This window comes from Acomys russatus, chromosome 1, assembly GCF_903995435.1.
Source record: "Acomys russatus chromosome 1, mAcoRus1.1, whole genome shotgun sequence".
NCBI classification, from domain to species: domain Eukaryota; kingdom Metazoa; phylum Chordata; class Mammalia; order Rodentia; family Muridae; genus Acomys; species Acomys russatus.
The window spans coordinates 7,137,848-7,164,184 of NC_067137.1; the positions used below are offsets into that span (position 1 = coordinate 7,137,848).

Consider the following 26,337-nt stretch of genomic DNA (forward strand, 5'->3'; position numbering starts at 1 on the left):
CTGTGTTTTGTGGTCATGGGTATGAAGGCGAACCCGTGACCCCGGAATTTGATGAGCATGGTGAAACTGTGCTTGAGCCAAGTTTAGGGTTTTTCTAGATGAGTAACCCGGATTGCAAGGATGCTAAGCATGCCTGGGAGAGAACTGTGTGATGATGGCGAATTCTAAGCAGGGTTAAGAGGGAGACGGCATGCTGAAAAATGAAGGGACCCATGCAACGGGAGCTGAGAACTGGGGGTACACACAAAAGTCGTACCCTTGAAGACTCCAAGATTAAGTAGGAATGGGGCACAGGGTCCATGGAGGTAGATGGTAGCTGAGTTATAGGAAAAGTCAGAGGCCTGGTGGCCGGGCACTGGAAGGGAGTAAGATGGAGCTGTTTGTCCGGGTGGTAAGGCCTCAATGGAATGAATGGATTCAGGGCACAGAAGCAGTGAGCTAAGGTCTAAAGGGGAGGAGCCAAGAGGGACAGAGGGATAGAAGTTTCAAACCATGTGGTGAAATGGACTGAGAGTCACAGGAGCTGGGTGCTGAAACAAACAGGAACCAAGGGCCCCGGAGCCTGAGGAAAATGTACTGAGACCAGTGCAAACCTGCCTCTTTCACAGAAGGCTGGAGGAAGACAAGGAACTTGCTGATGGTAGCCTGCAGGTCCCAGAGACCCAGTGGGAGGGTTTGAGCAGGGAACAGGTACTCACCCCAGTGAGATCCTGTTGGAAGAACCAGGAGGATTCAAAGTGTACAGCCCAGGGGTGAAGTAAGTGGAGTTTCTTGGGAGGGGCTTGGAGAGGGTATTTAAATAAGCATCCTAAATACTCTTCCTGATGCTGCAGTGGCCAAGCGTAAAACGCCGTCAGTGTGGATGGATTGGCTGCTGATGGCTTGGCCAAGAGGGTTCCTGCCTTCATCCTGGATCAAAGTTTCCAGGTAGGGAAGTTTCCAGACCATGACCAGTAGGGGAGGAAGAAAAAGCCCCTGAAGGTGATTGTGAATCCATAGGCGTACAGTCCAAAAGCTCATCAGGGTATTGGAGGGTTGGAAGACCTCAGCCTGTGGGGCAAAGGTGTGTGCACAGGCTAAGGGTAAAGGTGTTAGGCACAGATAAGGCTGGAGGCATGGTCTTCTTCAATGCCTGAGTGGGGGCCCTTGAACCTGCTACCACCAAGCAACAGAGTCTCAAAATGTTGCTCATTTGGGCTGGGCCCCGAGAAGCAATCCCAATCTCTCTCTCTCTCTCTCTCTCTCTCTCTCTCTCTCTCTCTCTCTCTCTCTCTCTCTCTCTCTCTCTCTCTCTCTCTTTCTCTCTCTCTCTCTCTCTGCCTTGGGCTGAGGAAGAGAGGAGTTAAGGGAAATGGCGGTCTTGGGCTACTTCTCCTCACTCTTGTAAACACCCTAGAGGGGCCTGACTCCTGGCCTGTGACAGTTCTCCCGACCTGTGCACTTGCACCGAGTTGCCCTGTGTCTCTCACTCAGTCCTTCAAAGATTTATTGGACACCTACCGCGTCAGTAACTGAGCTAGAACCTGAGAAACATCCTGTGCACAGGAAGACGCAGTGTCACATTTCTTGGTCCAGACATCACCTTTAAGCATTTGCGCCTCAGATTCCTACTTACTCAGTAAGGGGCGGAGCCAAAGAGTTCGTTTATACTTGGCCTTATTTGGAAATTGCAGTGCTAGCTTAGAATTGTACAAGGATGGGGAGGGGAGGGGAGGGGAGGGGAAAGGAGGGGAAGGGAGGGGAGGGGACCTCTTAGGCATCAGCAGTTGGCGGGAACCTGTTTTCCTTTTTCAGATGGGACCTCCTCTTTTCTACTGTGGTGGCGGCTCTGCCTTAGGCAAGACTGAGCCGAAGCTCTCAGGACTCCATCTCCCCCAGGCGGCCTCAAACCCCACCTTCCAGGATTGGGTAGGTGAAAGTTTGTGCTTCCATTAAAGCGCAAAGGCTTCCCTGCTGGGCCTGGGAAGGACGTAGGAAAAGAGTGGTCAGCTAATGACAGCTGGCTGGCGGTGACACTGGAGCTGAAACTATGACTTATTTGGGTCCAACTATTCTTGGTCCGCAGGTGACGCCACGGAGAGAAGAACAGAATATGTCTTCTTAGAGCAGAGAAGTAGGGTGGGGGGTCAGGGAGAAGGGGTTACATTCATTGCTCAGAAGTAGAGAGCCTGGAACATGAAGGAAATTCAGAAGATAAAAATAAAAATAAAATAAAATAAAGGCTTGACCACAGTGCCAGATCCCGGGAGAGGACGCACTACAGAGAAAGAAGAGTCCATGAGGAAAAGCAGGAAAGGGCATCATGGACAACAAGAAGGCATCTACAGGTCTTTAGTGACAACTTGAAAGAACAGTAATAGATAAGTGAGCACTCAAGAGGCAGATCGCTGTGAGTTCGAGGCCAGCCTGGTCAAACGCTAGTCTAGAACAGCCAAGGTTACACAGAGAAACCCTGTCTCAAAAAGCCAAAGCAACAACAACCATAATAACAATAGCAATAATAATAGATGAGTGGAGGACAGGAACAGGAAGTCGGCAGGGAGCTGGGCCCAGATGAACTTCTATTTAGAGGAAAGAGGCCGCCATGGCCGATGAAGCTTGGGGCTTGCAGAGAATACCTAGAGTGGGGCTGAGCCCGCCCTCTCCTCCTAGGAAGAGGGAGCTTTGGCACTTGTAGCTGCCTGGGAGATAGTGGGGGATAGAGCTGAAGGGGTGTCCCACACACCTCAGGCCAGGCCTTTCATCTTCCCCAGAGAACCCTGCCCTGAGATACTACCCTTCTCTCTCCCCACACCTCCCAGTGGTATACAGCAAGCAGGCACACCTGAATAAGTTCAAAATAATGCACGCGCTGCCCGCCTTGGTTTCTGGAGCCTTTAACTTGAGCCGACAAGTTGATCCATTGTGGCAAGATCCTTTTTTTCTGCTTTTCTCAGAGGTAGTTGGAAACCACAGTGCCTCACTGGGCAAACTAAAAAGCAAAATAAAGAATTACATCCCTAAAAAAAAAAAAAAAAAAAAAAAAAGTCCAAGAGCAACAGGAAGCTGAACAGGAAGTTCCCATAGAAGATGAAAACATCTGATCTTTGTGCTTTGAGCAACAGGCTGAGGGGATCTTGGGATATGCAGCCATGGAGGTGTTAGTGGGCTGTGCCAACACCTTTTTTTCCCAGAATGCCCCAGGCCTGCCAACCAGCCCTGCCCAGGCTTGGAGGTAAGCACACAGGTACAGACAATGCAAACCTCCTAAGAGATGCTGTGTGCAAGACAGTCAAGACAGTGCAAATGGGAGTCTGGAACCTTCTCTCACTTGCAGTACTTGGCCATGTCTTAGCTGGAGACAAGGCCTTTGATCAGGCCTGCCTGCTGTGAGACTCCTGACATCTGGGTCACTCAGGTCAAGCCTCATCAAGTTCCATCTTTCAGGACCTGTTGTTTCCACCTTCTTGACCCCAGAACCTGTCCACATTCTTTAAAAGTGCGAATCCAGAAGGGTTTTCTTGGGTATTTGCTTTAAATGTCTATGGGTGTTCTGTCTTCATGTATTGTCTGCACACCAAATACAAGCTCCGTGCCCACAGAGGCCAGAAGAGGGTGCCAGATTCCCCCAGAACTTGAGGTAGAGACTGTTGTAAGCTATCATGTGGGTGCTAGAAACTGAACACAGGTCTCCTGGAAGAGCAGTTGGTGCGCTTAACAATGGAACCATCTCTCTAGCCGCTGCACACATTGAGAAATCTCTTTAGGGACCAGTTTAGGGAAGACAGCTAGATTCACATATCTGCCTCTGCAGTAAAGCTTCTATAAAGTGCTTTGGTTGACATGGTTGCTTAAAAAAAAAATCCAGCATCCTAGAGTTTTGAGACCGAGTTGAGAAAGAGGCATCTTCCTGACTGCCTCCCAGGAATTTCCTCCCCAAAGCAATAGGCTTGACAGGATGTCAGTTGGACGACCAAGTCACAAAAAGACTGTTGCTTTCCACACTCAGCCTTTTTGCAGCTTCAGCTCAAAGTGAGGTAGCCTGTTCTAAGCTGCACCCTAGAGAACCCCCACTGAGAAGGATCCAAAGGTGTCCCTGCTAGATTCCAGGGGGAAACTGAGGAGGCCTTCCTGACCAGCCAAATCCAGCGATAGGAAAGCTGTGAGTTTTAACCCCAGCATAAACAGTATCACTTCTGGCTTTTCCCTCCTGGCATCTTCTACTGAGGACAGTGACTTGGGGAATCACATATCGTTTTTCCAGATCTTTCCCTCACTGAGCTTTCAAATGATCCTGAAGGCCAGATGACAGAGGCCCCAAGAGAGTTGTGACTTCCACTAAGCCAGAGTCCTGAGTTCTTGTGGGGCCTGTAAACCTTGTTTGAAGAGGGGACATTTAGGCGGTGATTTCACAGTACCCTAAAAGGCATCTGAGGGACCCTAGGAGTCTTCAAGCCTCAATTGCAAGGTTGTTCCTCTGTTTCTAGCTGTACATTCATAAATAGGCTTTGTCCAACGGTCACCTGCTCATCTTACAGGAAGGGGCCAGTGAAGGCAAGTGATGGCATCAGGTAAAGGTGTACAACGTCAGTACCCAGGCAGGACAGTGCCTGCTGCTCTCTCATGGCAGGTCTTGTGCAGTAAGTAAGGGGTCCCGAGTGGGCTGGGTACCTAGATCATGAGCTCTTCCCTCAGCTAACCCACCTCCGTGCCTGGTGTTAGTCCGGACACTAACCTGTAAACTTGCAGCATCCAGACTTGGCCCTGATTGTAAATCTCACTTCTTCTAACTTTTGGGTTAACACACAACAAGAACGTGACCTTGTCTTTCAGCCTGCCTGCATGTGCACAGAGGTCTGTATGCCTGCCCTCCAAGAATCCCTGTAAGGGTCAGTCGTACTATGCAGGGCCCCACAGTATGTTACAGAATAAAAAACATGACTTGCAAAGAGAAGGGATTCCTTTAACCTCATCTGCCATGCAGATTTGGTGCCCCATCTCTTGAGTTCTCCCAGGACTATGACCAAGCCCAGAATAAGCAATACTACTTCTGCCTTGCCCCTCTTACTGGCATGTTTCACTAAGGATAGCAACTTGGGGATCACACAGCACAGCATCCTTCAATAGAGGAAGCCATGGAGCCCTCAGCCCAGAGATGAAGGAGAGACCAACCCAAGGTCAGTCAGCAAAGTAAAGACCATGCAGAGCCTCAGACTGGGTTCGTGTTCCCCTTCCCCGACCTGGGCGGCTACGAGGATAGCATTGGGCTCACACCCCTTGGTACTCTGCGGAAGATCAAGAAAAGGCTGAAGAGGCTGCCAAGTGTGTGAGCTTGGCCTTTGGCCAGTGTTAGGTTGCTAGAACTAAAGGTTAGTTTTCTACAGTGTCAAAGTGAGAGAGCCCGCCAATCCGCAGAGAGGAGAGAAGTCGGCCGCAGGAGGTGCTAGGAAGTCAGTCTTTGCTGGGGTCAGACTCTGCTGGAGGTCGGCCAGCCTCGGATCCCATGTAGAGCTCAATCTGACCTAGTGAGGTTTTCATTCCCACCAGTGTTCCCTCTGTGCAAAGCCGACTGGCTCATCTGGTGATTTGTGTGGCATTCCTGGAACCCAGAGCAACCTCCCTATCTGCAGGCCATCCAATAAGCTGAGCGAGGGGGGTGGGGGGTGGGGGGCCGAGGGGGGGGGAATGATCAGATCCAAGTCTAGAGGACAGGGAACTCATGGGTGACACCAAGGATCACACACTCTCAGGGCTGGGGGTTGGGGTGCCTCTGCCTCCAGATTGTCTCCAGCAGCTGCCTGGGGACGCAGTCCCTGCATGAAGGGCACAGCCACTAAAAAGGCTTCAGACCTTTGGAGGCATTTCCTGTTTTCCAGTGAACTGAAAAAGGGCTTCCTGCTTGGAATAGTCCATAGGGATGGTTTCTTTCTTTCTTTTTTAGTGGTGGGCGTGGTGTCTGGGTAGAGGATGCAGGCTTTGTTGGACTTGAGGACCAGCTCTCAGGACACTGCTCTGTGGTGGTATGGGAAGAAGGCTGGGAAAGCTGGGAAAAGAACCCTGGGTGCCTTTGCCTAGTTTCCTGGCTCTGCTTTTGTGTGAGAGTATAGCACAAGTCGAAGTCTCCACTGTGTCACCTATGATGCAGATGCAACACTTCTCTAAAGCAAAGCCTCAGTAAGCTTGTGATGAGGTGCGAACCAGGAGCGCATGCAAGAGGCTGGGTCTTCAGCCCCGTCTGCCCCAGACTCAAGCTAAGCACACAGGTTGGTGTCCAGCTCCCACACTGGCTGTGCCGCCTGCCCTCCCGGAGCCTTCCTTCTATAACAGGAGGCAGAAATGGGGCTCTAATCAGCTCTTCCCAGATGGAACAGGAGCCAGAACCATGGTGTGTTTCCAAGCACCTGATGGGATCCCCAACTGCCCAAATCACACTCTGAGCTGGGGCTACTGACCCCATCACTGGGTCCCGCCTACTTCCCACCGGAGAGAGCCTCCTCACTGAGGCCTCCAGCTCTGCCCTCCGCTCAGCTCCACTTCTGCTCTTGCCTCCTGGGCCTTCAGCTGGGAAAGCGGAGTCAAAGAGTGGAGTTTCCTTTGGCCCCACTCACCCGGCTTTAACCACCTGTATCCTCTTCAAGCAATCCCTCTTCCCACGCCGCTTAGAATGCAGATAAATCACCCAGGGAGTGAGGGGAGTGGAAAATAAGACCCATGAATTTGAAGAGGGTATTGGCCAGATGAGGGCCACCCCTAATTCTCATAGCATCGCCCTGAGTTGAGCGTCACCGGCCTTGGCCTAGAGGGCAGGCTATGAAGGGGGCTGAGGACGAAGCACCCAGTTGAGCCTGTTCTGGGACTCGGCCTGAGCTCAGCTCAGTGTCTTTTGTATGACTGACCTTGCTCCTCAGTGACAATGTCAGGGTTCAAGAGGCACCTCCTCCGAGCTACCTAGTGGCTGCAGGCACTGGGTCAGTGACTTTGCTGAGGTCCTCAGTTCACCTGAGCACTGAACAGCCCACCTCTGGCCATGGCCTCTGCTTTCTCCGTCTTTCTCTTTCTTCATGAGTCCTTCACTCCCTCCGTCTCTCTCTCTCTCTCTCTCTCTCTCTCTCTCTCTCTCTCTCTCTTCCTCTCTCTCTCTCTTTCTCTCTTCTTTCTTTAACAGAGCAATAAAATAAAAGTACACTAGGGTTGGTGAATCTGAAAATAATGTGAACATTTGGGGGTTTTTTTGTTGTTGTTGTTTTGTTTTGTTTTGTTGAGACAAGAGTTTCCCTCTGTAGCCTTGGCTATCCTGGACTCACTTTGTAGACCAGGCTGGCCTTGAACTCACAGCAATCCACCTGCCTCTGCCTCCCAAGTGCTGGGAGTAGAGGCGTGCACATTTGTGTGCATTTGTTAATGCCTGTGTAGACATGGGCAATGGCCCAGCCCAGGCCCTATGGCCCTGGATTAACATACTACTGCAAGGAAGCTCCTACAGAAACTCAGGCTAGAGGCTGGAGAGTTGGCTTAATGGGTGACAGCACTGACTGCTTTTCCAGAGGACCAGTTTAATTTCCAGCACCACTCAGCAGTTTACAGTTGTCTGTGATAGAGTTCCAGGGCATCCAACACCATTCTGGCTTCCACGGGCACCATGTGCATATGGCACACAGACATACATTTAGGTACCCATAAAATAAAATAAAACAAATTAAAAAAAAAAAAACTCAAAGAAAAACAAGGTAACTCAGAGAAATAGAAAAGAACTAAGAAACAAATTCTAAAAGTCATATGGGAAGCATAAAAGAGGAATGCTGGAGGTGTCGCTGCAATAATTAATTTTAAATTATACTACAAAAATCACAGAAATAAAACCTGCAAGGTACATGTAGAACAATGGCATAGAAGAGCCAGAAGTGAGGCCCAGCTACAGACACCTGATTGTTGGCAAAGGTTATCAAAACACGTATACTGGAGAAAGCCTCGTCAACCGATTGTCCTGAAAATGCCAACTAGCTACACTAATGAGTGGACCCGGATGCCCCTTCCCAACCAAATCAACTCAAAATGGATTAAAGACCTTATGCTAAAACTGGAAATAGTGAAATGCTCACAGTGGTGGTTCTCCCCCTGTGGGTGGAGACCCCTTTATGAGCTGTGTATCAGATAGCCTGCCTATCAGTTCATAACCATAGCAAGTTTATAGCTATGAAGTAGCATTGAACTAATTCTATGGCTGAGGGTCACCAGAGCATGAGGTGTCGGCATAAGGAAGGCTGAGAACCAATGGGCTAGAGGAAAAGCATGTTAAGGTACCAGCATACACAAGGATTCTCTGAAGAGGGCTGAAATAACTCAAGGAGCAACGACAAGCATTGAAAAGTGGGATTTCATAGGATACCAAGATGCCATGCAGCAAAGAAGGCGATCAGCAGAGCAAGGAACCAGTCCATGGAAGGGGGAGAAACACCTGCCAACGACGTGTTTGACAAAGGATAAGTATATATAACTTATAAAGAATTCAAAAACGTAAACACTAACCCATCTAATGAGTAGATGGGTGAGTGAAGTGAATAGACAGTTCTCAAAACTAGGACAAATGGGACTGGTGTGCGGTTCCATAGGTAGAGGAGCTTGCTGCCAAATCTGAGGACCTGAGTTCAATACCCAGGACCCACATGGGTTTCTGAAAATTTCCCTTGCCGTCCATAAACATACTGTGGATGGACACACACACACACACACACACACACACACACACACACACACACACACACACACACACAAATTAGTGGAAAAATACAAATGCTTAATAGATACATGGGAAAAAGCATCTCCTTAACTGTAAAGGAAATGCCAACTAAAACTCCACTGAGCCTTCTGCTAGTCCTAATAAGAATCCTATCAGCAAGAAAACAAAGAAGGAGGCAGCAACCAGTACTCTGGAGGCTGAGGCAGGGAGCTATATAGCAAACCCAACGCCTCCTCCCACCCCCACAGACTACCCCCTCTGCCTCCCCCCCCCAAAAAAAAGCCAACCACAAGAACGAAACAAGAAATGCTGGCATGATGGAGAAGGAAGCTTATCTACTGTTGGTGATAATGTAAGTTAACTCTTAGAAAAATCAGTATGACAGAAGAAAAGGCAGCCTGGTCTATTCAGAGTTCCAGGATAGCCAGGAGTACATAGAGAGAACTGTCTCAACCAAACCAAACCAAAACAAACCAACATGAATGGGACTGTCTTTGTTAGGGTTAGGATGCTGTGACAAACACCAAGACCAAAAGCCCAAAGCAGCGTGAGAAGGAAAGGGTTTATTTGCCTTACACTTCCACAGCGCTGTCCATCACCGAAGGCAGCCAGGGCAGGGATGTGGAGGCCAAGGTAGAGCAGAGGCCATGGAGGGGTGCTGCTTACTGGCTTGCTCAGCCTGCTTTCTTATAGAACCCAGGACCACCAGCCCAGGAACGGCCCCACCCACACTGGAATGGGCCCTCCCCCATCAATCACTTATTAAGAAGATGACCTACAGGCTTGACTACAGCCTGAGTTTATGAAGGCCTTTTCTCAATTGAGGCTCCCTCCTCTCCAATGTCTCTAGCGTGCACAGGTTGACATAAAGCCAGCCAGCAGGAGGGGAAAACTAGAGACGTCATAGTCATATCCTATTGATGCTCTACACTGACCTGAGGGAACCTAAGTACACACGGAGGCAGCTGAGCACCCACGTTTGTTATGGCATTTTTATAATAACCTAGTTGTAGGGTCAGTCTAGATGTTCATGAACACTAAAGGCTGAGGAAATGCCAGCATCCCCTTTGTTTATCGCCACACCTAAATTGCTCCCACTGGGGAAATTCACTGGTTCCTTCAGTTCGTAATTCTCTTAATTACAGATGTAATCTAATATAGCCTTAGGCAAGTTGCATCCACGTCATCCCACACTCAGCATCCTTCTGGCTGGGCTTTCTTTCCTCTCTCCAATCATGTTGCTTTCTTGCAATAGCCGGAGATAGTGGAGGAAGAGCTTAGACCAGGACTGGGGGACAGGAGAAGGGGTGGGGAGGGGAACCCCTGTTTTCAGGCCCCCAGCGTCTGATGCTGTATTTGCCTGCACAGATTTTTGTCTTTCCTAACATGACCCAACCCTGGCCTCACACCCCTGACCAAGGGCATCAGTGGACCCTGGATGTGGTGGCTGCAGTATCCTAGAGTGTGAGTCATAGCTGATGGGGTCAGCTGCAGCCCTGGACACTGGCACTTGTTGGAATCTAGGTACATAGTCTAAATTTAGGCCTGGTAGTCTACGCTGTTATGAACATACATTTTTCAAAGGACAAAGCTAGGACACATCTTATTTAACAAATAGTTTGTTTTATAGCCTAAAAGCATTTAAGCAGGCTGTTTATACTATTGTTTAAACAATCGGGATTTTCTAACACACTACATCATTTATTACTTTTTATTTACATGATTTCACTTAATGGTCATATTTACTGCTTGAGCTAGTCTACCTACACACCACCCCCACATAAACCTGCAAAGATAGAGATTGTTTTACACTAATACCTCCCCTGAGTGGTTCTCCACCTTCCTAGTGCTGCGACCCTTTAATACAGTTTTTCACGTTGTGGTGACCCCCCTCCAACCCATACAATTATTTTTGTTGCTACTTCATAAGTGTAATTTTGCTACTATCATGCAAATGTAAATGTACTATTATGTAACGTAAATACCTATGCTTCACGATGGTCTTAGGCAACCCCCGGGGAAAGGGTTGTTCAACCTCCAAAGGGGTCACGACCCACAGGTGAGACCCATGGTCTTAGATGCATGGCCAAAGTAGCAGAACGTCAGGGAAAGTCTGAGAGAGAATGAATATGTAAACAGATGAAGTAGGTAATGAATTCAAAGAAAGATAGGGAAAATGAGAGGAACATGGGAGGGGAAGGGTCCCTCACCCTGGAGGTTAAATATCTGGCCAAGAGGGAGACAGGAATTCCAGCACAGTTACCAACGTCTTCTGTAGAGGTTGCTTAGATACAGACAATATTCCCCTCACGCAGAGATATTTTGGATAAACGGTCTTAAGGTTGGCCTCACTCCAATCTGAGACACTAACTTTCCATTTTCTGGGAATCTCACCAATAAGAATGTAAACCATTCCTGGTGCACTCCTTGTGACTCGGACTTTTTACCTTATCAGCTGTAATCCCATCTCACAGGCCTCGGGAATGACCCCGTGACCTCAGTTAGAAAAAAAAAAAAAAAAAAAAAAAAGAAAGAAAGGAAGAAAAAGTAAAAAACAAAGTTCTTTAGCAACCTTTGAGACTTAGCTTCAGACACCACAAAAGTCCCATCTCCGGCTCTGTGGGGAGACTTATCAATGGTTCTCTTTAGAAACCCAACACCTACGCTTGTACGGACCTCTCTATTAATGTGGAAACCTTTTCTTAGTGAACCCCAACTCTGCTCCCCATGGACTCATCCCAGAATGCTTTTCTGTGGCAAAGTCACAGATCGCAGCCTCACATGGACAGAGGTCTCTGTGACAACTCAGGCTGGAACGTGTGACATTGTGGAGTCACGTCTGCTCACATCTGCCATGGGCAGAATAAGTACAGGAATATTAGTGTGTGTAAATACATTCTATACATTTTTTCTTTTATTGAAATGAGAAATTTTTCCCACATAATTTATTCTGATTACGACTTCCCCTCCCTCTATTCCTGTACTCCTCCCACGGCCTCCCTATCTTCCCTTCTATCTGGATTTACCCTCTGTCTCTCATTAGAAAACAGACTTATAAAAGAGTTAAAATATAATAATGATGATAACAATAATAATACAATATATAATGTTGATGTAGCTGAGAATTTAAATACTATATTGAATAAATATGAAGAGAGTGGACAACTTTGTCTTGTTTCTGATTTTAGTGGAATTGCTTTGAGTTTCTCCCCATTTAAGTTGATGCTGTAAACTGCCTTAATTATGTTGAGGCGTGTTCTTATGTCCCTAATCCCTCCAGGGCTTTTATCATGAGGAGTGTTGGATTCTGTGAAAGGCCTCTTCTGTATCTAATGAGATGACCATGTGTTTTTCTCTTAGTTTGTATGGTGGATTACATTTATCTTAATATGTTAAATCATCCCTGAATCTCTTGAATGAAGCCTACTTGATGATGATAGATGATGCTTTTGATGTGTTCTTCAATTCATTTTTCAAGTACTGCATCTATGTTCATAAGGGGAATCAGTCTATACTTTTCTTTCATTGTTGGGTCTTTATGTGTTTTGGACATCAGGGTAAATTAAATCGAGCACTGTTCCTTCTGTTTCTATTTTGTAGAATAATTTGAGGAGTATTGGCAATAACTCTTCTGTGAAAGTCTGGTAGAGTAGGGCGGTGGTGGCACACACCTTTACTCCCAGCACTTGGGAGGCAGAGGCAGGCAGAACTCTGAGTTCGAGGCCAGCCTGGTCTATAGGGAGTTTCAGGACAGCCAGGGCTGCACAGAGAAACCCTGTCTTGAAAACCCAAAACCCAAATCCCAAACAAAACAAACAGTCTGGTAGAATTCTGTGCTAAAACCTTCGGAGCCTGAGCTTTTTTGTTGTTGTTGTTAGGAAACTTTTAGTGACTGATTCTACTTCACTAGGGTTGTGGGTCTCTTTAATTTGCTTATCTGGTCTTGATTTAACTTTGGTAAGTAGTGTATATAAAAATTATCCATTTCTTTTTGATTCTCCAATTTGCTGGGTACAGGTTTTTAAGAGCATGTCCTTAGGATTCTCTGGATTTCCTCAGTGTCTGTTGTTATGTGCCCCATTTTTTTTCTAATTTTGTAATTTTTGGATATCCTCACTCTACATTGAGCAGATAAACTAGCTGAAATCACATACTGACCCCCATTCACACACTGATAGTGGGTGACTATCACCAACAGACAAGTCATCTGGACTAAAGCTTAACAGAGCAATGCTGGAGCTAATTGTCATTATAAACCAATGGACCTAACAGCTATTTAGGACCATTTCACCCAAACACAAAAGAATATCTTCTTCTCAGACTTCATGGAACTTCCTCCAGAACTGACCACATACAGAGACACCAAGCACATCTCAGCAGGTACAAGAACATGATTAGCTATTTTGTATAAGGTTTGTCAGTCTTACTGGTTTTCTCAAAGAATCAACTCATCGTTTCATTGATTCTTTGTATCACTTTTTGTTTGTTGTTTCTGCTTTATTGATTTCAACCCAGAGTTTGACTATTTCTTGGCATCTACTCCTTTTGGATATGATTTCTGCTTTTTTTTTTTTTTTTAGCTTTCAGGTATGCTGTTAAGTTACTAGTCTGAGATCTGTGCAATTTTCTTTCTTTCTTTTTTTCTTTCTTTCTTTCTTTTTATTATGTAGACACTTAGTGCTGTGAACTCACCTCTAAGAGCCACCTTATTGTGCCCCTATAAGTTTGGGGATGCTGTGTATTCACCTTCATTCAATTCTAGAGAGCCTTTGGCTTCTTTCTTACTGTCTGTCTTGAACTGTTTTTCATGCAGCAGTGAGCTGCTTAGCTTCCATGAGTTTGTAAGTGTTTATGCTATTGGTGGTATGCAGCTTTAATCTGTGGCGATCAGCTAGAATGCAGCTTTCAATATTCTTTCTTTGTTCTGCACATTTAGAGTCTTGATTGTTATGTCCTGAGGGGACTTTCTTTTCTAGCCCAGTGTGTTTGGCATTCTGTATACTTCTTGTCCTTTGATGGAGGTCTCCTTCTTTAGATTAGGGACATTTTCCTCTAGGATTTTGTTGAGCATATATTCTGAGCCTTTGACTTGGGTTTCTCCTCCTCCCTCTATCCTTCTTATTGTTAGAATTGTTCTTTTTATAGAGTCCCTGATTTCCTTAATGTTTGTGCCTGGATATGTTTTTATGTTTCACATTTTCTTGGACCTAGGTATCCATTTCTCCTATGGTGTCTTCAGTGCCTGAGATTCTCTCATCCATCTCTTTTGTTCTGTTTGTTAAAGCCTGCCTCTGAGGTTCCTGTTCAAGCTCCGCAATTGTTAATTTCCACATTTCCTTCAGCTTGGGCTTTCTTTCTTTCTTTCTTTCTTTCTTTCTATTTTATTTATTTATTTATTTAGCCTTTCTTTCTTGATTTTATTTCCACTTTCAGGTCTTGAACTGTTTTTTTTATTAATTTCCTTCCACTGTTTGTGTTTTCATAGATTTCTTTAAGGGATTTGTTCGTTTCCTCTTCAAGGACATCTATCCTAGTCATAAAGATCATTTCACCGTCTTTCTTGTGTGTCAGCTATGTCTTAATACCAGGGCCCGCTGTGGTTGGGTCGCTAGGCTCTACTGGAGACACATTGTCCTGCCTGGTATTGACTATGTTTTACACTGGCTCCTGGACATCTGAGTTTGGGAAGATTGTGATTCAAAGTTCTGATATCTGGTCTTGTCTTTGTTGGGTGGGTGTTTTCTTCCTTGGTTTCTGTTGCCTTCTCTGGTTTTTAGGAGGTGTGGTGGTTGTGTGCTGCCTGGTAAGGAATTCTGGGATCCTGACAGGTGTGGCCCCTAGGCTTCCAGATAAAATGTGTTTCTAGGTTTTGGAAGCTGAGACTTAGGAATGAGGATGGGCTTAGCAGGGGTGAACTGAGGAGGTCCATAGAAGGGAGGATAGTAGGGTCTACTTATACACCCCCAGCTAGGTCCTTGAACTGGGCCTGGCCATCTCATGGCCATCTATCTGATGCACTAAAGAGAACAGTGAGTGGACTGAACTCTCTCAACCTACACAGAGGTGGGATGGGCACTCTCAGACATTGTCCCACTCACTGCAAACAATCCTAGGGCTGAGTGCTGTTGCGGAGTGCAGTTCCTGCAAGCTCCCAACTCGCCAAGGCCATGGATTACTAAACAGCAACCCGTGGGGCTTTCCTGCTTCATGCCTAAGGATGCTCATCCTCCTGCCTCCTCCAGAAAGTCTACCTTGACAAGGCAGGCCACCTTTCTCTGCACTTCCCCTGTGTTAATAGCCTGCAGAAATTTCTTTGTCTTGCTTGTCTGTTTTTGGCCTTAAACATCAGACCTATCTCCTCTCCGGGACTAGTTCCTTTGGAAGACCCAGATCCCTGCCTTAGGTGTTGTGCTCCTTCTTGCTTTAGAGTGGGGCCTTGGGATGGGTGGAGGGCTGTCTTTGCTGAAGGGGTGAATGCACAGAGACAGGAAAAGCAAATCAGAGGGTAAAGATAAGCTGCCCTAGTTACAAAGGCCCAGATGACCCCATGTTGAGCTATATGCTGATCAAGGGTCAGGGGTGTTTATCATGGAGAAATCTCAACACAGGCACTAGCCATTGGCCTGCTAGCCTTTTAGCTCACCGACATTTCACAGGTGGTGCTGGAGAAACAGGGAACAGATCAGATCCCCAACTCTCACTGTGCAGGAGAAACCAATTGAAAGTGGACCAAACGCCTTCATGCGGGGACCTCAAACTTTGAAAGTGGTATAGACAAAAAACACTTCAAGCTTCAAAGGCATAAGCTGGAGCTTCTGAACAGTACCCCAGCAGCCCTGGAAGCAACAGGAAGAATTAACAAAGAGATGGCATAACATTGTGTCTGCACTGCAAAGGGGCAGTCAGCAGAGAGACAGCCGGGGGGACCCGAGGCCATTCTTTCCAGCTGGAAGTAGTGCACGTGAAAGAGGCTATTGTCCCCTTTTCCCACGGTGAAATAGCTGACTCCCTAAATCCATTTTGTGACGCCTACCTTGGGATTGCTTGTTTGTTTTTTACCAGGGAGATCTTGATAGGGTTCAAAGGGAAGGGGAGGCTAGTGTGGTCCAAGTTCAGACAGCATAGAGGGCCAGAGAGATGGCTCAGTAGGTCACTAGGCCTGGGTTTCAATCCTCTGGACTCATGTGGTAGAAGGAAGTACCTGACTCCTGACCTCTGACCACCCACACATCCAGCGTATGCTCCCCTCCACAAATTAAATAAATGTATTGTGGGGGTGGGCAGTTTAAGACAGGGTTTCACATGTAGCCTTGGCCATCCTGTAGACCAGGCTGGCTTCAAATGTAGAGATCCACCTGCCTCTGCCTCCCAAGTGCTGGGATAAAAGGTGGCTGGCTCTTCTTTCTTTTTTTTAAACTAGGCATGGTGGTGCACACTTTTAATCCCAATATTCAGGGGCAGAAGCAGGCTGATTTCAGTGAGTTTAAGGCCAGCCTTCTCTACATAGTGAGTTCCCAGGCTAGCCAGAGCTACATAGAAAGACCATGTCTTAAGAACAAGCAAACAGGCACCCAAACGAACAAAAACCCTGCATGGAAACACAGGAGACACAAAGGGCCACTCTTACTTAGGTGCCATCCCAAGAGAGAAGGATGAAGGCATCTTGGCCCATTGTCCCTGCTGCTGCAGACCACCTGATACTGGCTTCTGAACAGTCACATGCAAAGGAAAGATTTGTCAGTCTGGGCACCAGAAGTCCAAGAAATAGCAGCAGCAGCAGCAGCAGCAGCAGCAGCAGCAGCAGCAGGCCAATGAGATAGAGGCAGCTCTCAGTAAAAGCTCCCTCTCCCAAACGGCCCTCCCATGCTTGTTACACTGACAACCGCATTGACCAGCACCACTCTCTTGAGCCAATGGCATCTTCTGTTGCCAGGGAAGCACACTGTTTTATTTATGAATTCTTTTTTTGAAAGATAATTTATTGAAAGTTTCAACCTATAAAAGATGGAGTCTATAGGTGCAGCCTGTGGGTGAAGGTGCGAAGTGCATGTGTAGCACAGTCCAGGCTCTCAGTTATGTATGTATGTATGTATGTATGTATGTATGTATGTACGTATGTATGTTTTGCCTGCATATATGTCTGCGTGAGGGTGTCAAATCCCCTGGAACTGGAGTTATAGACAGTTGTGAGCTGCCATGTGGGTGCTAGGAACTAAACCTGGGTCCTCTGGAAGAGCAACCAGTGCTTTTAACCACTGAGTCATCTCTCCAGCCCCTTTTCATAATACACACACACACACACACACACACACACACACACACACACATATACATACCTATATATATCACAAACACACATAAACATATATATATGTATTGCACATGTTTGTGTGTGTGTGTGTGTGTGTGTGTGTGTTAGTGGATATTGTCAGCACTCATAGTCCTCAGATTATTTTATACTCAGAGAAGAAACACAGTAAGTCTCCACTCGGTTCAACATCCGAGGCTCCTATTGAGTGTTACGATTATACATCCTCTTTTTCCCGTCTGATTTGCTCATCCTCATGGCTGGTCAACGTGCTCTCTACTGGAAAGCTGCAGGCCCCTTGCCTTCCTGTACTTTAGTGTCCTAATCTAACTGGGATTTGTTGTATAAGGCACTGAGCCTAGGGTCTTGTTTGTGGCTGAATCAGAGGAAACACATGGTAAACACATCTTTTTTTCCTTGGGGTTGGTCTGAAGATCCATGCTCACAGCTCCAGGTAGGGAAGTCATACTGTTGGCGGGGGTGGTGGGTGGATGGGTAGGGGTGGGGGGGGGGGGTGGATGTGTAGGGATAGGGAGGGGACAAGCAGAGGAGGCCTTGGAAACCATTAAAAAAGTGAGTTGGGGCTTGTGGTAAAGCTGCAGCCATTGTCCCTTTGTATTTTATATGTTGAGATAACGTCTTGCCCCGGCTTCTTCTGTGTTATGAGTGTCACCAGGCCGAACTAGACTGTTGTTGTTTTTAACGTGGAGATTTGTTTTAAGTGTCTCTGTCAATCTACTTAGCTCCCATATCCATGTCATCCTTTCTGCGTCCTTTGTGTTAACTCATGAGCCAACACTTCCCAGAAGGAAGTTGTTTTCTAGCCCTGCCTGTGCTGCTAGCTGGACCTCAGTGCTGAGAGAGTTAAATGTGAGTGACACACGCACAGCCATGTTCACATGCACTGTTGATGGTGTTGCAAGGAAGTCAACTCAAGCTCCAGCTCACAGGACACTGTAGAACTCAAGGGAAGATGAAGAGCGCTCAAGACTCGGGGGCGACGGACCCACTGGAGACCAAGCTCTCCCAAGTCTGAGGCCTTGAGCTGAGCTGGACTCCCCTCAAGTGGCTCTATAGGACTCCACCCAGACCAGAGGCAGAGGAGACCCTTCCTGTGTCAGCCTCCAAGTCTCCACGCTTGGGCTGCAAATGAGACTTGGTTCCTGAAGTAGTTTCCCGCCTCCCGCTATTGAGCCCCTGTTTTCAGGGACGTGCCACACACTCTCAGACCCACATACCCTCTCTGCGAGGGATGGCTCCTGATTCCCAAGCCCGTGAGTTTGTGCATGTAGCTGCCACCAAGCCTCCAAGCCTGTTTTACTTAAATCTGGGAACCCATCTGTTTAAAGCGGTTTTTATCCCATTCTAAGGTCATTGCTCCTGAGTCACTCACAAATTACATCTTGTTTATACCCTATGCTGTCTGCCCACCTTATTCTTAAGGGGATAGTGGAAGAAGAGCCTAGTTTGGACAGGAGATTAGCACCATTACCAACCACCATTAGCAGTTTTCTAGTGTGTATCAAGGAAATTCCATGCCCTACCGCAAGTCTCTAGACCTTAGTCCAGTTTGAAACAGGGTCTTCCATTGTCCTGGCTGGTCTCGAACTTGCTAAGTAGTTGATGATGACCTGAAACCCCCAACTTTCCCATCTCTACTTATAGGTGTATGTTAACATTTGTCTGTTGAGATAGAGTCTTTTTGTTTGTTTCAAGGCAAGATTTCTTCGTGTAGTCCTAGCTGTCCTAGAATTCACCCTGCAAGCTGGCCTTGAACTCAGAGATCCACCTGCCTCTGCCTCTTGAGTGCTGGGATTAAAGACACGCGCCACTGCCACCGGCTGAGATAGTGTTAGTCTGCACTCCAGGTTGGCCTCAAACTCTGGTCATTCTCCTCCTCCGGTCTCCCTAATGCTGGAATGATAGGCCTGGGCCACCATATTTGATTTATCTGAAACCCTGACTCGCATCTCACCCTTGTCTTTTTTCCACCACCCAATCAGGAGACAGCTTCTAAGAGTCTTCTGTCTGTCTGTCCCTCCCTCCCTCCCCTCCTTTAAACTCATGATAATATAGATTTGCTGATTGGAAGCTTGCTTCTCCTTGGTCACTTACCTGGAGACACTTGACTAAATCAAAGAAGAAAACCACCCGATAAGTAACCCTTCCCCTCCTGGGTTGGGTGTGAAGGACTGTGCTCACACCTTCAAAGAAGCAAACGGTATTGTTGAGAGGAATGAAGAGAGAGGTAGCCTTTTAGAATTGCACACCAACGTCCCTGGAGCTTTTGAAAAAGGTGATGTGTGGCTTCCTGCAGAGTATTAAGTTGCCCTGGGCCCTTTCTCTCACAGTACAAGATAAAACATATCAAAGTGCTTTGTGGCCTGAAAGGGGGATGAGTTAGCAGACAAGGAGGCTGCAATGTGCCGAAGTCTGGATTAACAAGGTTTCTGTATGCCCAGGAGTGTGCTTTTGAGGTTCAAATGTTCTTCGGGGCAGGAATGTAGGTCCAGCACGTGTGAGATTCTACCCTCAGCCCTACGGAACAAAACTAAGACCGACTACTGTCCCTCCAGGATGACAGGCAGAAAATGGTGACCTAGGGACTAAGCACGGAAAGCATCTGGGAAGCCCAAGAGTCACTAGCATGGCTACAGACACCTGCTGGCTCGGGACACAGATGGGAGCGAAGCAAGCGCTCTGTCAGCCAACCTGTCGGTAGGTAAGCCCGGGGGACTCCCAGCGTAGAAGTAAGACCTGCATAATCTCGGGTTTGAAAGTCTAGCCTCTGTCAACTGCTTTTGCTTGTTGTTTTGTTTTACTTTAGTTTTTGCTTTTGAGACAGGGACTCCTGCAGGCCAAGCTTGCCTCAAACTTGCTCTGTGGCCAAGGATGACCTGGAACTTCTTTCTAGTCCTTTTGTCTCTATCTCCAAAGTGCTGAGATTTCAGGTGTGCGTTACATGCCCAGCTTCTGGGTTCCTAGTGACTGGACCCAAGGTTTCGTGGACCCTAGGAATGCACTCTACCAACTGAAAAGTACAGCTTCAGCCCCAGAACCCGCACGCTGGTGCCCACTGCGTCACTATAGTCCCCTCGAGGGTGCATATGGGAAAGAAGCCTCCTCTCTATGCCCAGGTACCAGGGGCACATCTGGCCCACACAGGCCTTCTGTATCTTTTTCAGTTGGCAAGAAGTAAGCAAATAATCATTTGCAGCCTTCATGTGCCTACAAATGAAAAAGCAAAGGTTTTGTTTTAACCTTAGAAGGATTTTAGGGCAGGTGAGATGGCTCAAATGACACAGCACTGGCCATGGAAGCCCAAGGAGTTCAACTCCAAAACCCACACAAAGGTAGAAGAGACTCCCTAAAGTTGACCTTTAACCTCCACACATGTGGCCTCTGCTACACACACACACACACACACACACACACACACACACACACACACACACACACACTGTGCATGTTCTGATGTGTATGCATGTCAAGGCACATGTGTGGAGACCTGAAGGCAGCCTGTAGAGTCATTTCTCCCCACGTTAATATGGGTTTCAGAGACTGAACTCAGATCATCAGGCCTGTGTGGCAAGCGCCTTTGCTCACTGGGCCATCTCACTTGTGTACTTGCTTTCTTTGTGAACGTTTCATTACGTACCCCAGGCTGACCTTGAGCTCACGATCCTCCTGCCTCTGCCTCCTGAGTGCTGGATTACCAAGTGTGTCCCACTACACTGGAGTGAGGTTTTAGCCTAGGCTGGCCCCAAGCCCATTATGTAGCTGGGGTTATAGCTGTGCCACTGCACTGAGTTTTGTGGGTGCTGGGCATTGAATCCAGGTCTTCGTTCATGCCAGGCAAGCACGCTAGCAACCAAGCAACAACTCTGTCCTAGAAGTTTTGAGTGTACAAAAGGCAAAAGGAGAGCGACATCCTTGTTGGGGTGGAGAAGATTTGATGTCATCATATTTATTACGTCCTGGAACAATACACATTCACATCCTTTTGAGTACAGTACATTTGGCACAATAATGTTTACAATGAAATTACACTAATGGATGGCAAGAGATTAAAATCACATCCAGAAAGGAAAAAAAAAATGTACAAAGAAAGCTTCACAATACAAAATAAAACCCCTAAAATTGAATACAGTTTCTATTTAGCCAGAATTACTTTGCACATAATTTAAAAAGAGGTAAATATTTTTAGCCTTCTTTTATTTTTAAAGCAAGAATGAATTGTATTTTCACCTTTAGAAGAAAAAAAATATGTTTCTACTTCACAAAGTCTGTGATGAGAAGGAGGGAGGGGTTACTGTCCTTCATGTAGGTTTTTGGCATAATTTTTGCGCTCTCCTTTTTCTTTAAAAGAGAGTTGGAAAGATAAGGACCTGGCAGAAACATGTCAGTGTGGCCATCCCCACCTTTGGTGTTTTATGATACTGGAGTCTGAGTGCAGGACTTCACACTACCTAGGCAAGAGTTCTACCACCACCCAGATCCCCTGTGCCCAGGTTCTTGCTGAAAAGACTCAATATACATTCAAGGAACACACACACACACACACACACACACACACACACACACACACACACACGTGTGTGTAGGTCTTCACTGGATTCAAATCTGCCTGTGCGAGAACAGCGCTAGCCAGAGGCATCCTAGGCAGCAGGGCCATGGCACCAAAAGGGAGCCAGAGGCCTAACTGCCTAGAGATGCTGGTGGAATGTATTGTTTCATTTCCCAGTTGGCTGGGAGGAGGAAGGGCCTAGCCCCACTGTCACGTGACCACCACCAAGCCCTGGAATAAAGCCACTTGACACTGGCTTTGGCTGTCCAATGTTCACAATGGTAAAGGAAGCGAGAGAGAGAGAGAGAGAGAGAGAGAGAGAGAGAGAGAGAGAGAGAGAGAGAGAGAGAGAATGAATATATACATCTGAGTATGATGGGCATGTTATCGTGTTTTTCTAAGCAATGAGATGATGCCACCATGAAGATGTCTCTGTGCTTGTTATCCACTCCGAAAGATAGTCTTCCCCCAGTATGTCAAGTCACTGAAGATAAATTAAATTAACCTAATGTTCTTCATCGCTTCCCTGGTATGCCAAACATACAGAGTGATACAGCATAGTATTTAATATTTGCAATCATCATAAGAACAGATCACAGTTACACCTGAGTTTTTCTTTAAAAAAAAAAAAAAAAAAAAAAAAAAAAAAAAAAAAAAAAAAAAGCAGAAGAGAACCAAAGGTCATCATTAGGAACAAAGGCTGTGACCAGCCAGATGCAAATAGGGACACATTTAGTATGGGCTTAAACTAGTTGCTGTCCAAGCTTGGAAACCACTATTGAGACCGTTCCTCTCTGTCTGCAGTCACCATCAGGGCGTGGCAGAGCACAGGAGAACCAACACAGCTCAATACATGGTTACATTTTTAACCCAAAAGGAAATAAACAATACAAAGGACCCAGCCCTCCCTAGAAAGAAACACACCTCTCTCTCAGTAACATGAACCAATAGCTGACAAGGAGATTGCACCTGGACATCATTATAGCTATTCTTTCATAGACTAAAGGTTTATAATATGCCTGAACATGCAGCAGTTGATACCTCTATATTCAATTAATTAATTCCACAGGCCTTGCAGCAAACAATATATACAAAAAAAAAAAATCTCAAATGTACAAAAGGCAAAAAGCTTCATTAGTGCCACTTTGCCACTCACAAGTATATATATATTTAGGGGGCAGTTGGGAAATCCACGTGCAACAGTTGGAATGGATTCCATTCCCTGCTAAATGAGTTCAATAAAATAGGTAATCAAATGACCTTCAGGGAACATATACACGAAGCCACAGAGAACCCTTGGGAATTGAAGACTGTAACACTGTCAGCCTAGCTACAGGAGGTAATATCAGTCCATTAAGTAGAGTCCATGGGAGTTGCCACTGCATGCCACCACCACTCTGGCCGGATCCCTCCGCCTTGGCAGGCTTCTCCTGACGCCTTCTGCCTGACCCAGGCTACGCTTCGATCCTTGCATTCCCAAAGCAGATGCTTCACAGTCCATTCTACACATTGAGTATTTCAAACCACAACACAGTGGTGCTACCATTTTGTAGAAGTGTGCAGAAAATAAGAGTTTATGCTGGAAACGTGGGACAAAACTGGAGAGAGTCTGGGAGTTGATTTTTTTTTTTTTTTTCTGGAACCTTGTGGTCTTGGCTGTTGCTCTGGTGGCCTTCGTGCTCAGGGAGAACTCTCACGATGAGAAGCCAGGGTTTCCTTTGCTCTCTTTGCATAGCCCTCATGTGTCAGTAAAGCATCAATAATAAACTTCGGATGACTGGATCCTCGCTGTGTATTAGCCCTTTAATATCTACCTGCATTCACAATGCGATGCCTATCTTTTGGCCAATTAGAAAGTGAACTTGGTAACAGGTTTTTTTCTTTTGTTTTGTTTTTGTTTGTTTTGTTTTAACATTAAGAGTTCAAAATCAAAATGATTTCTTCCATGAGATACAAACATACACAACTTTGGCATGCTCCAAAAAGCTAAGACCAAAGCAAGCAGGAATGTGCAATTCCAGAGCAAACTGCCACACTGGCCAGCCTGAGTATCCATAGGCTCTTCCCATCAAGGGATGCCTTGGGGCATCTGTCCTCACATGGAAGAGACTCCTGTCTCTTCTCCTAGGTAGATGGGCAGGGATGGCAGACTGGGGAACAGGAGGGATGGGTAAAGAGAAGAGGCAGGATTCTATAGCCAGTGGCAGAGCCAGAGTCTTTGTGTTGGGTTTGTTGTTGTTGCTGTTGCTTTTTGTTTGTTTGTTTTCCTTTGTAATAAAAGAACTGAAGTTGCTTCAGGGTTGCAGACGGATGGACTCTCCAAACCCAGCTCTGCACACAGCTACCCACAGAGTGGACACAATTGAAATCTGTGTTCTTGGTGAGTCTAGACCCAAGAGTGCCTTCTGGTCACTGGGAGGGGAGGGGAGGATGTGGCCTGGGGTGAGGGAATGTAATAAATAAGAGGGTGGACACAGACGGGACGGGAGCTCTGGGGAAAGGGAAAAGCTCGAGACCTCGTAAGCCTCTGCCACATGGGATTTTTCTCAGCACCCTCCTCGCAGCATCTGCTGACCCCACCTGAAGCAGCTTCTCAGGGCATCAGGTCCTCACCAAAGTAGGAGAAGCCTTTGAATTCTTCCTGGTTGATCTGTTTCACGATTGCTTCATCCACGAGGGTAAGAACCGGCTCTTCTCGGGTGAAGTCTTGGTCAAAGTTATTGACATCTCTTTTGGTTTTCTGTGGAGAGAGAGAAGAGAAGGTGCTGAGTTGAGGCGTGGCTTCCCTCTTGAGGCTCCCCGTTCCCCCCTCCCATCCCCCCACCGCCACCTCCCGAATGAAGACTGGGCATCGAGGTGACCAGCCTATCACCAAAGCGAGCCTCTAGCTACTAGGGGCAGAATCAGGACTGTTCCAACGAGGTACCAATGGATGGCCCCAGGACCCGGAGGTGAAGAGGAGGAGAGCAAGAATGAGTCAGGGTGAGAAGGAAAAGGGCGCGTGAGTATGATGGAAAAGCAGGGAAGTGGGAGTCCCACAGGCTGAGCTTGTGTGTGTGTGCGTGTGCGGGTGTGTGTGTGTGTGTGATGCATAGTTTCTGTCTCATATCCCCTTGTGGCATCTGCCGTAACTGTCAAGCTCCATGAAGACAGTCCTTGTTGTGCCCAGGGGACAAACTCAAATCCACCTGCTCAAAGTCCCCAGTGCTTTTTCTTCCCATAGAGTCAGACCTGACAGTCCCGCCATATGTACTGCGCATGACCTCTCTAGACCTCTCTATATAAGGATGGGCCACGGACAGACCATAGGGATGCCTTATTTGATTTCCATCTGCCCTCACCATCACCTCACTTTATGGTCCCATGCCTTGGCCATTACCCCCAGTATTGACTCAACACACGGACTTGCTGTGATATTTTGATCCAATGGTTCTCAATCTGTGGGCTGTAACCCTTTTGGGGGTGTCAAGTGACCTCATCATAGGGGGTCTCATATCAGATATATCCTGCATATCAGATATTTACATTACAAACCATAACAGTAGCAACAGAGATGAAGTAGCAATGAAAATAATTTTATGGTTGGGGGGGTCACCACAATGTGAGAAGCTGTATTAAAGGGTCGCACGCAGCATTAGGAAGATTGAGGACCGCAGGTCTAGAGCATAAGCCCCTCCTAGTCAACTTCAGGTTGCAGTAGTCTGCCACAGTAAATAAGCATCTACTGAATTAAGTCAGAAAACCCAGTATGACTTATTCCTCTGATGAGAAGGACAACCCAGCTAGATGTTCATGTTCCCAGAGGAAAAGTGTGTGGCTCCTGGTTTTGAGGGCGTGAGTGGAGAATAGCTACCAACCAACCCCCACACCCTAGTTTTTAGAGAGGGTGAGGGATCAACAGTACCCTACCTTCAAGGGCTTACCGATGAGCGAGAAAGGCAATGCGCTTGCCTGGGATGCTTGTTTTAGAAAACAACTTCCCTGGAGAAGCCAGGGTTTGACTAAGATCTGAAGGATGGTTTAAGACGTGGTGGTACAAATGGGGGGAAGGTAGGATAAAGCAGGGGTCGAGAGTGTGTAACATGTATGCACAGCACCTGGGTCTGCCAAGCTGCCTGGGCCAGAGCCCAGTGAGGGATGGTCAGGAGCTACGGCTGGAGTCTGACCAGAGAGGCCTTCTGTGCCATGCCCAGAGGACCAAGCGCAGTATGGGGTGCAGTGGGGAGACTGGAGGCCTTCTTGCAGTGCTCCTTTAGGCACTGGTTAGCTGGTACTGCCTTTGGTTAGTGACCTAGATGTTACTACTTACAGAAAGGGGTACATCTTATAGAAAGAATAATCATGAAATATGCTATTCTCAGTGTAAACATGCAACCTTAAAGATGATAACACAGTGGTCTATAAAAAAAAAAAACAGTACCTTTGAGACAAAAGGGTGTGTGTGTGTGTGTGCGCGCGCACGCGCGCACGTGCGCTCTTGGACAGTTGCCACGCTTATGAGTCAATGACAATCTCTGAGACATTCTAGAAGAAAGGAACCTTGTCCATTTTGCTTAGGCTAAACTTCTTCAAGTTTGACATCAAACTTTCCCTCCCGCCCTCTTGAATAATGCATTCACACCTTTCCCAAGAGGAAAATTCTATGGGGAAGTTTGAGAGGTACCGGTCCAGAGCTCCCCAAGCATCTTTGTATTCATTCACTCACTTGATCCTCAGAATAGGCAAATATTTTGATTCCAGTTCTAT

General features: G+C 46.8%; 1 protein-coding gene and 1 long non-coding RNA gene across 2 annotated transcripts in view; one reads left to right on the plus strand and one right to left on the minus strand.

The window, feature by feature from the left end:
* The first annotated feature begins 830 nt into the window (after positions 1-830).
* On the plus strand, positions 831-2,118 carry LOC127195635 (uncharacterized). The gene is made up of 3 exons (XR_007831387.1): positions 831-927; positions 1,795-1,908; positions 2,066-2,118. It is a non-coding gene; the product is annotated as an uncharacterized LOC127195635 (long non-coding RNA).
* A 21,891-nt stretch (positions 2,119-24,009) lies between these two features.
* Prkce (protein kinase C epsilon) overlaps positions 24,010-26,337 on the minus strand; it is a 486,812-nt gene continuing 484,484 nt past the window's right edge. Inside the window, exon 15 of the mRNA XM_051159732.1 lies at positions 24,010-24,331. Coding sequence (XP_051015689.1) covers positions 24,185-24,331 — 147 coding nt within the window. The 3' untranslated portion in view covers positions 24,010-24,184. The remainder of the gene's footprint in view (positions 24,332-26,337) is intronic.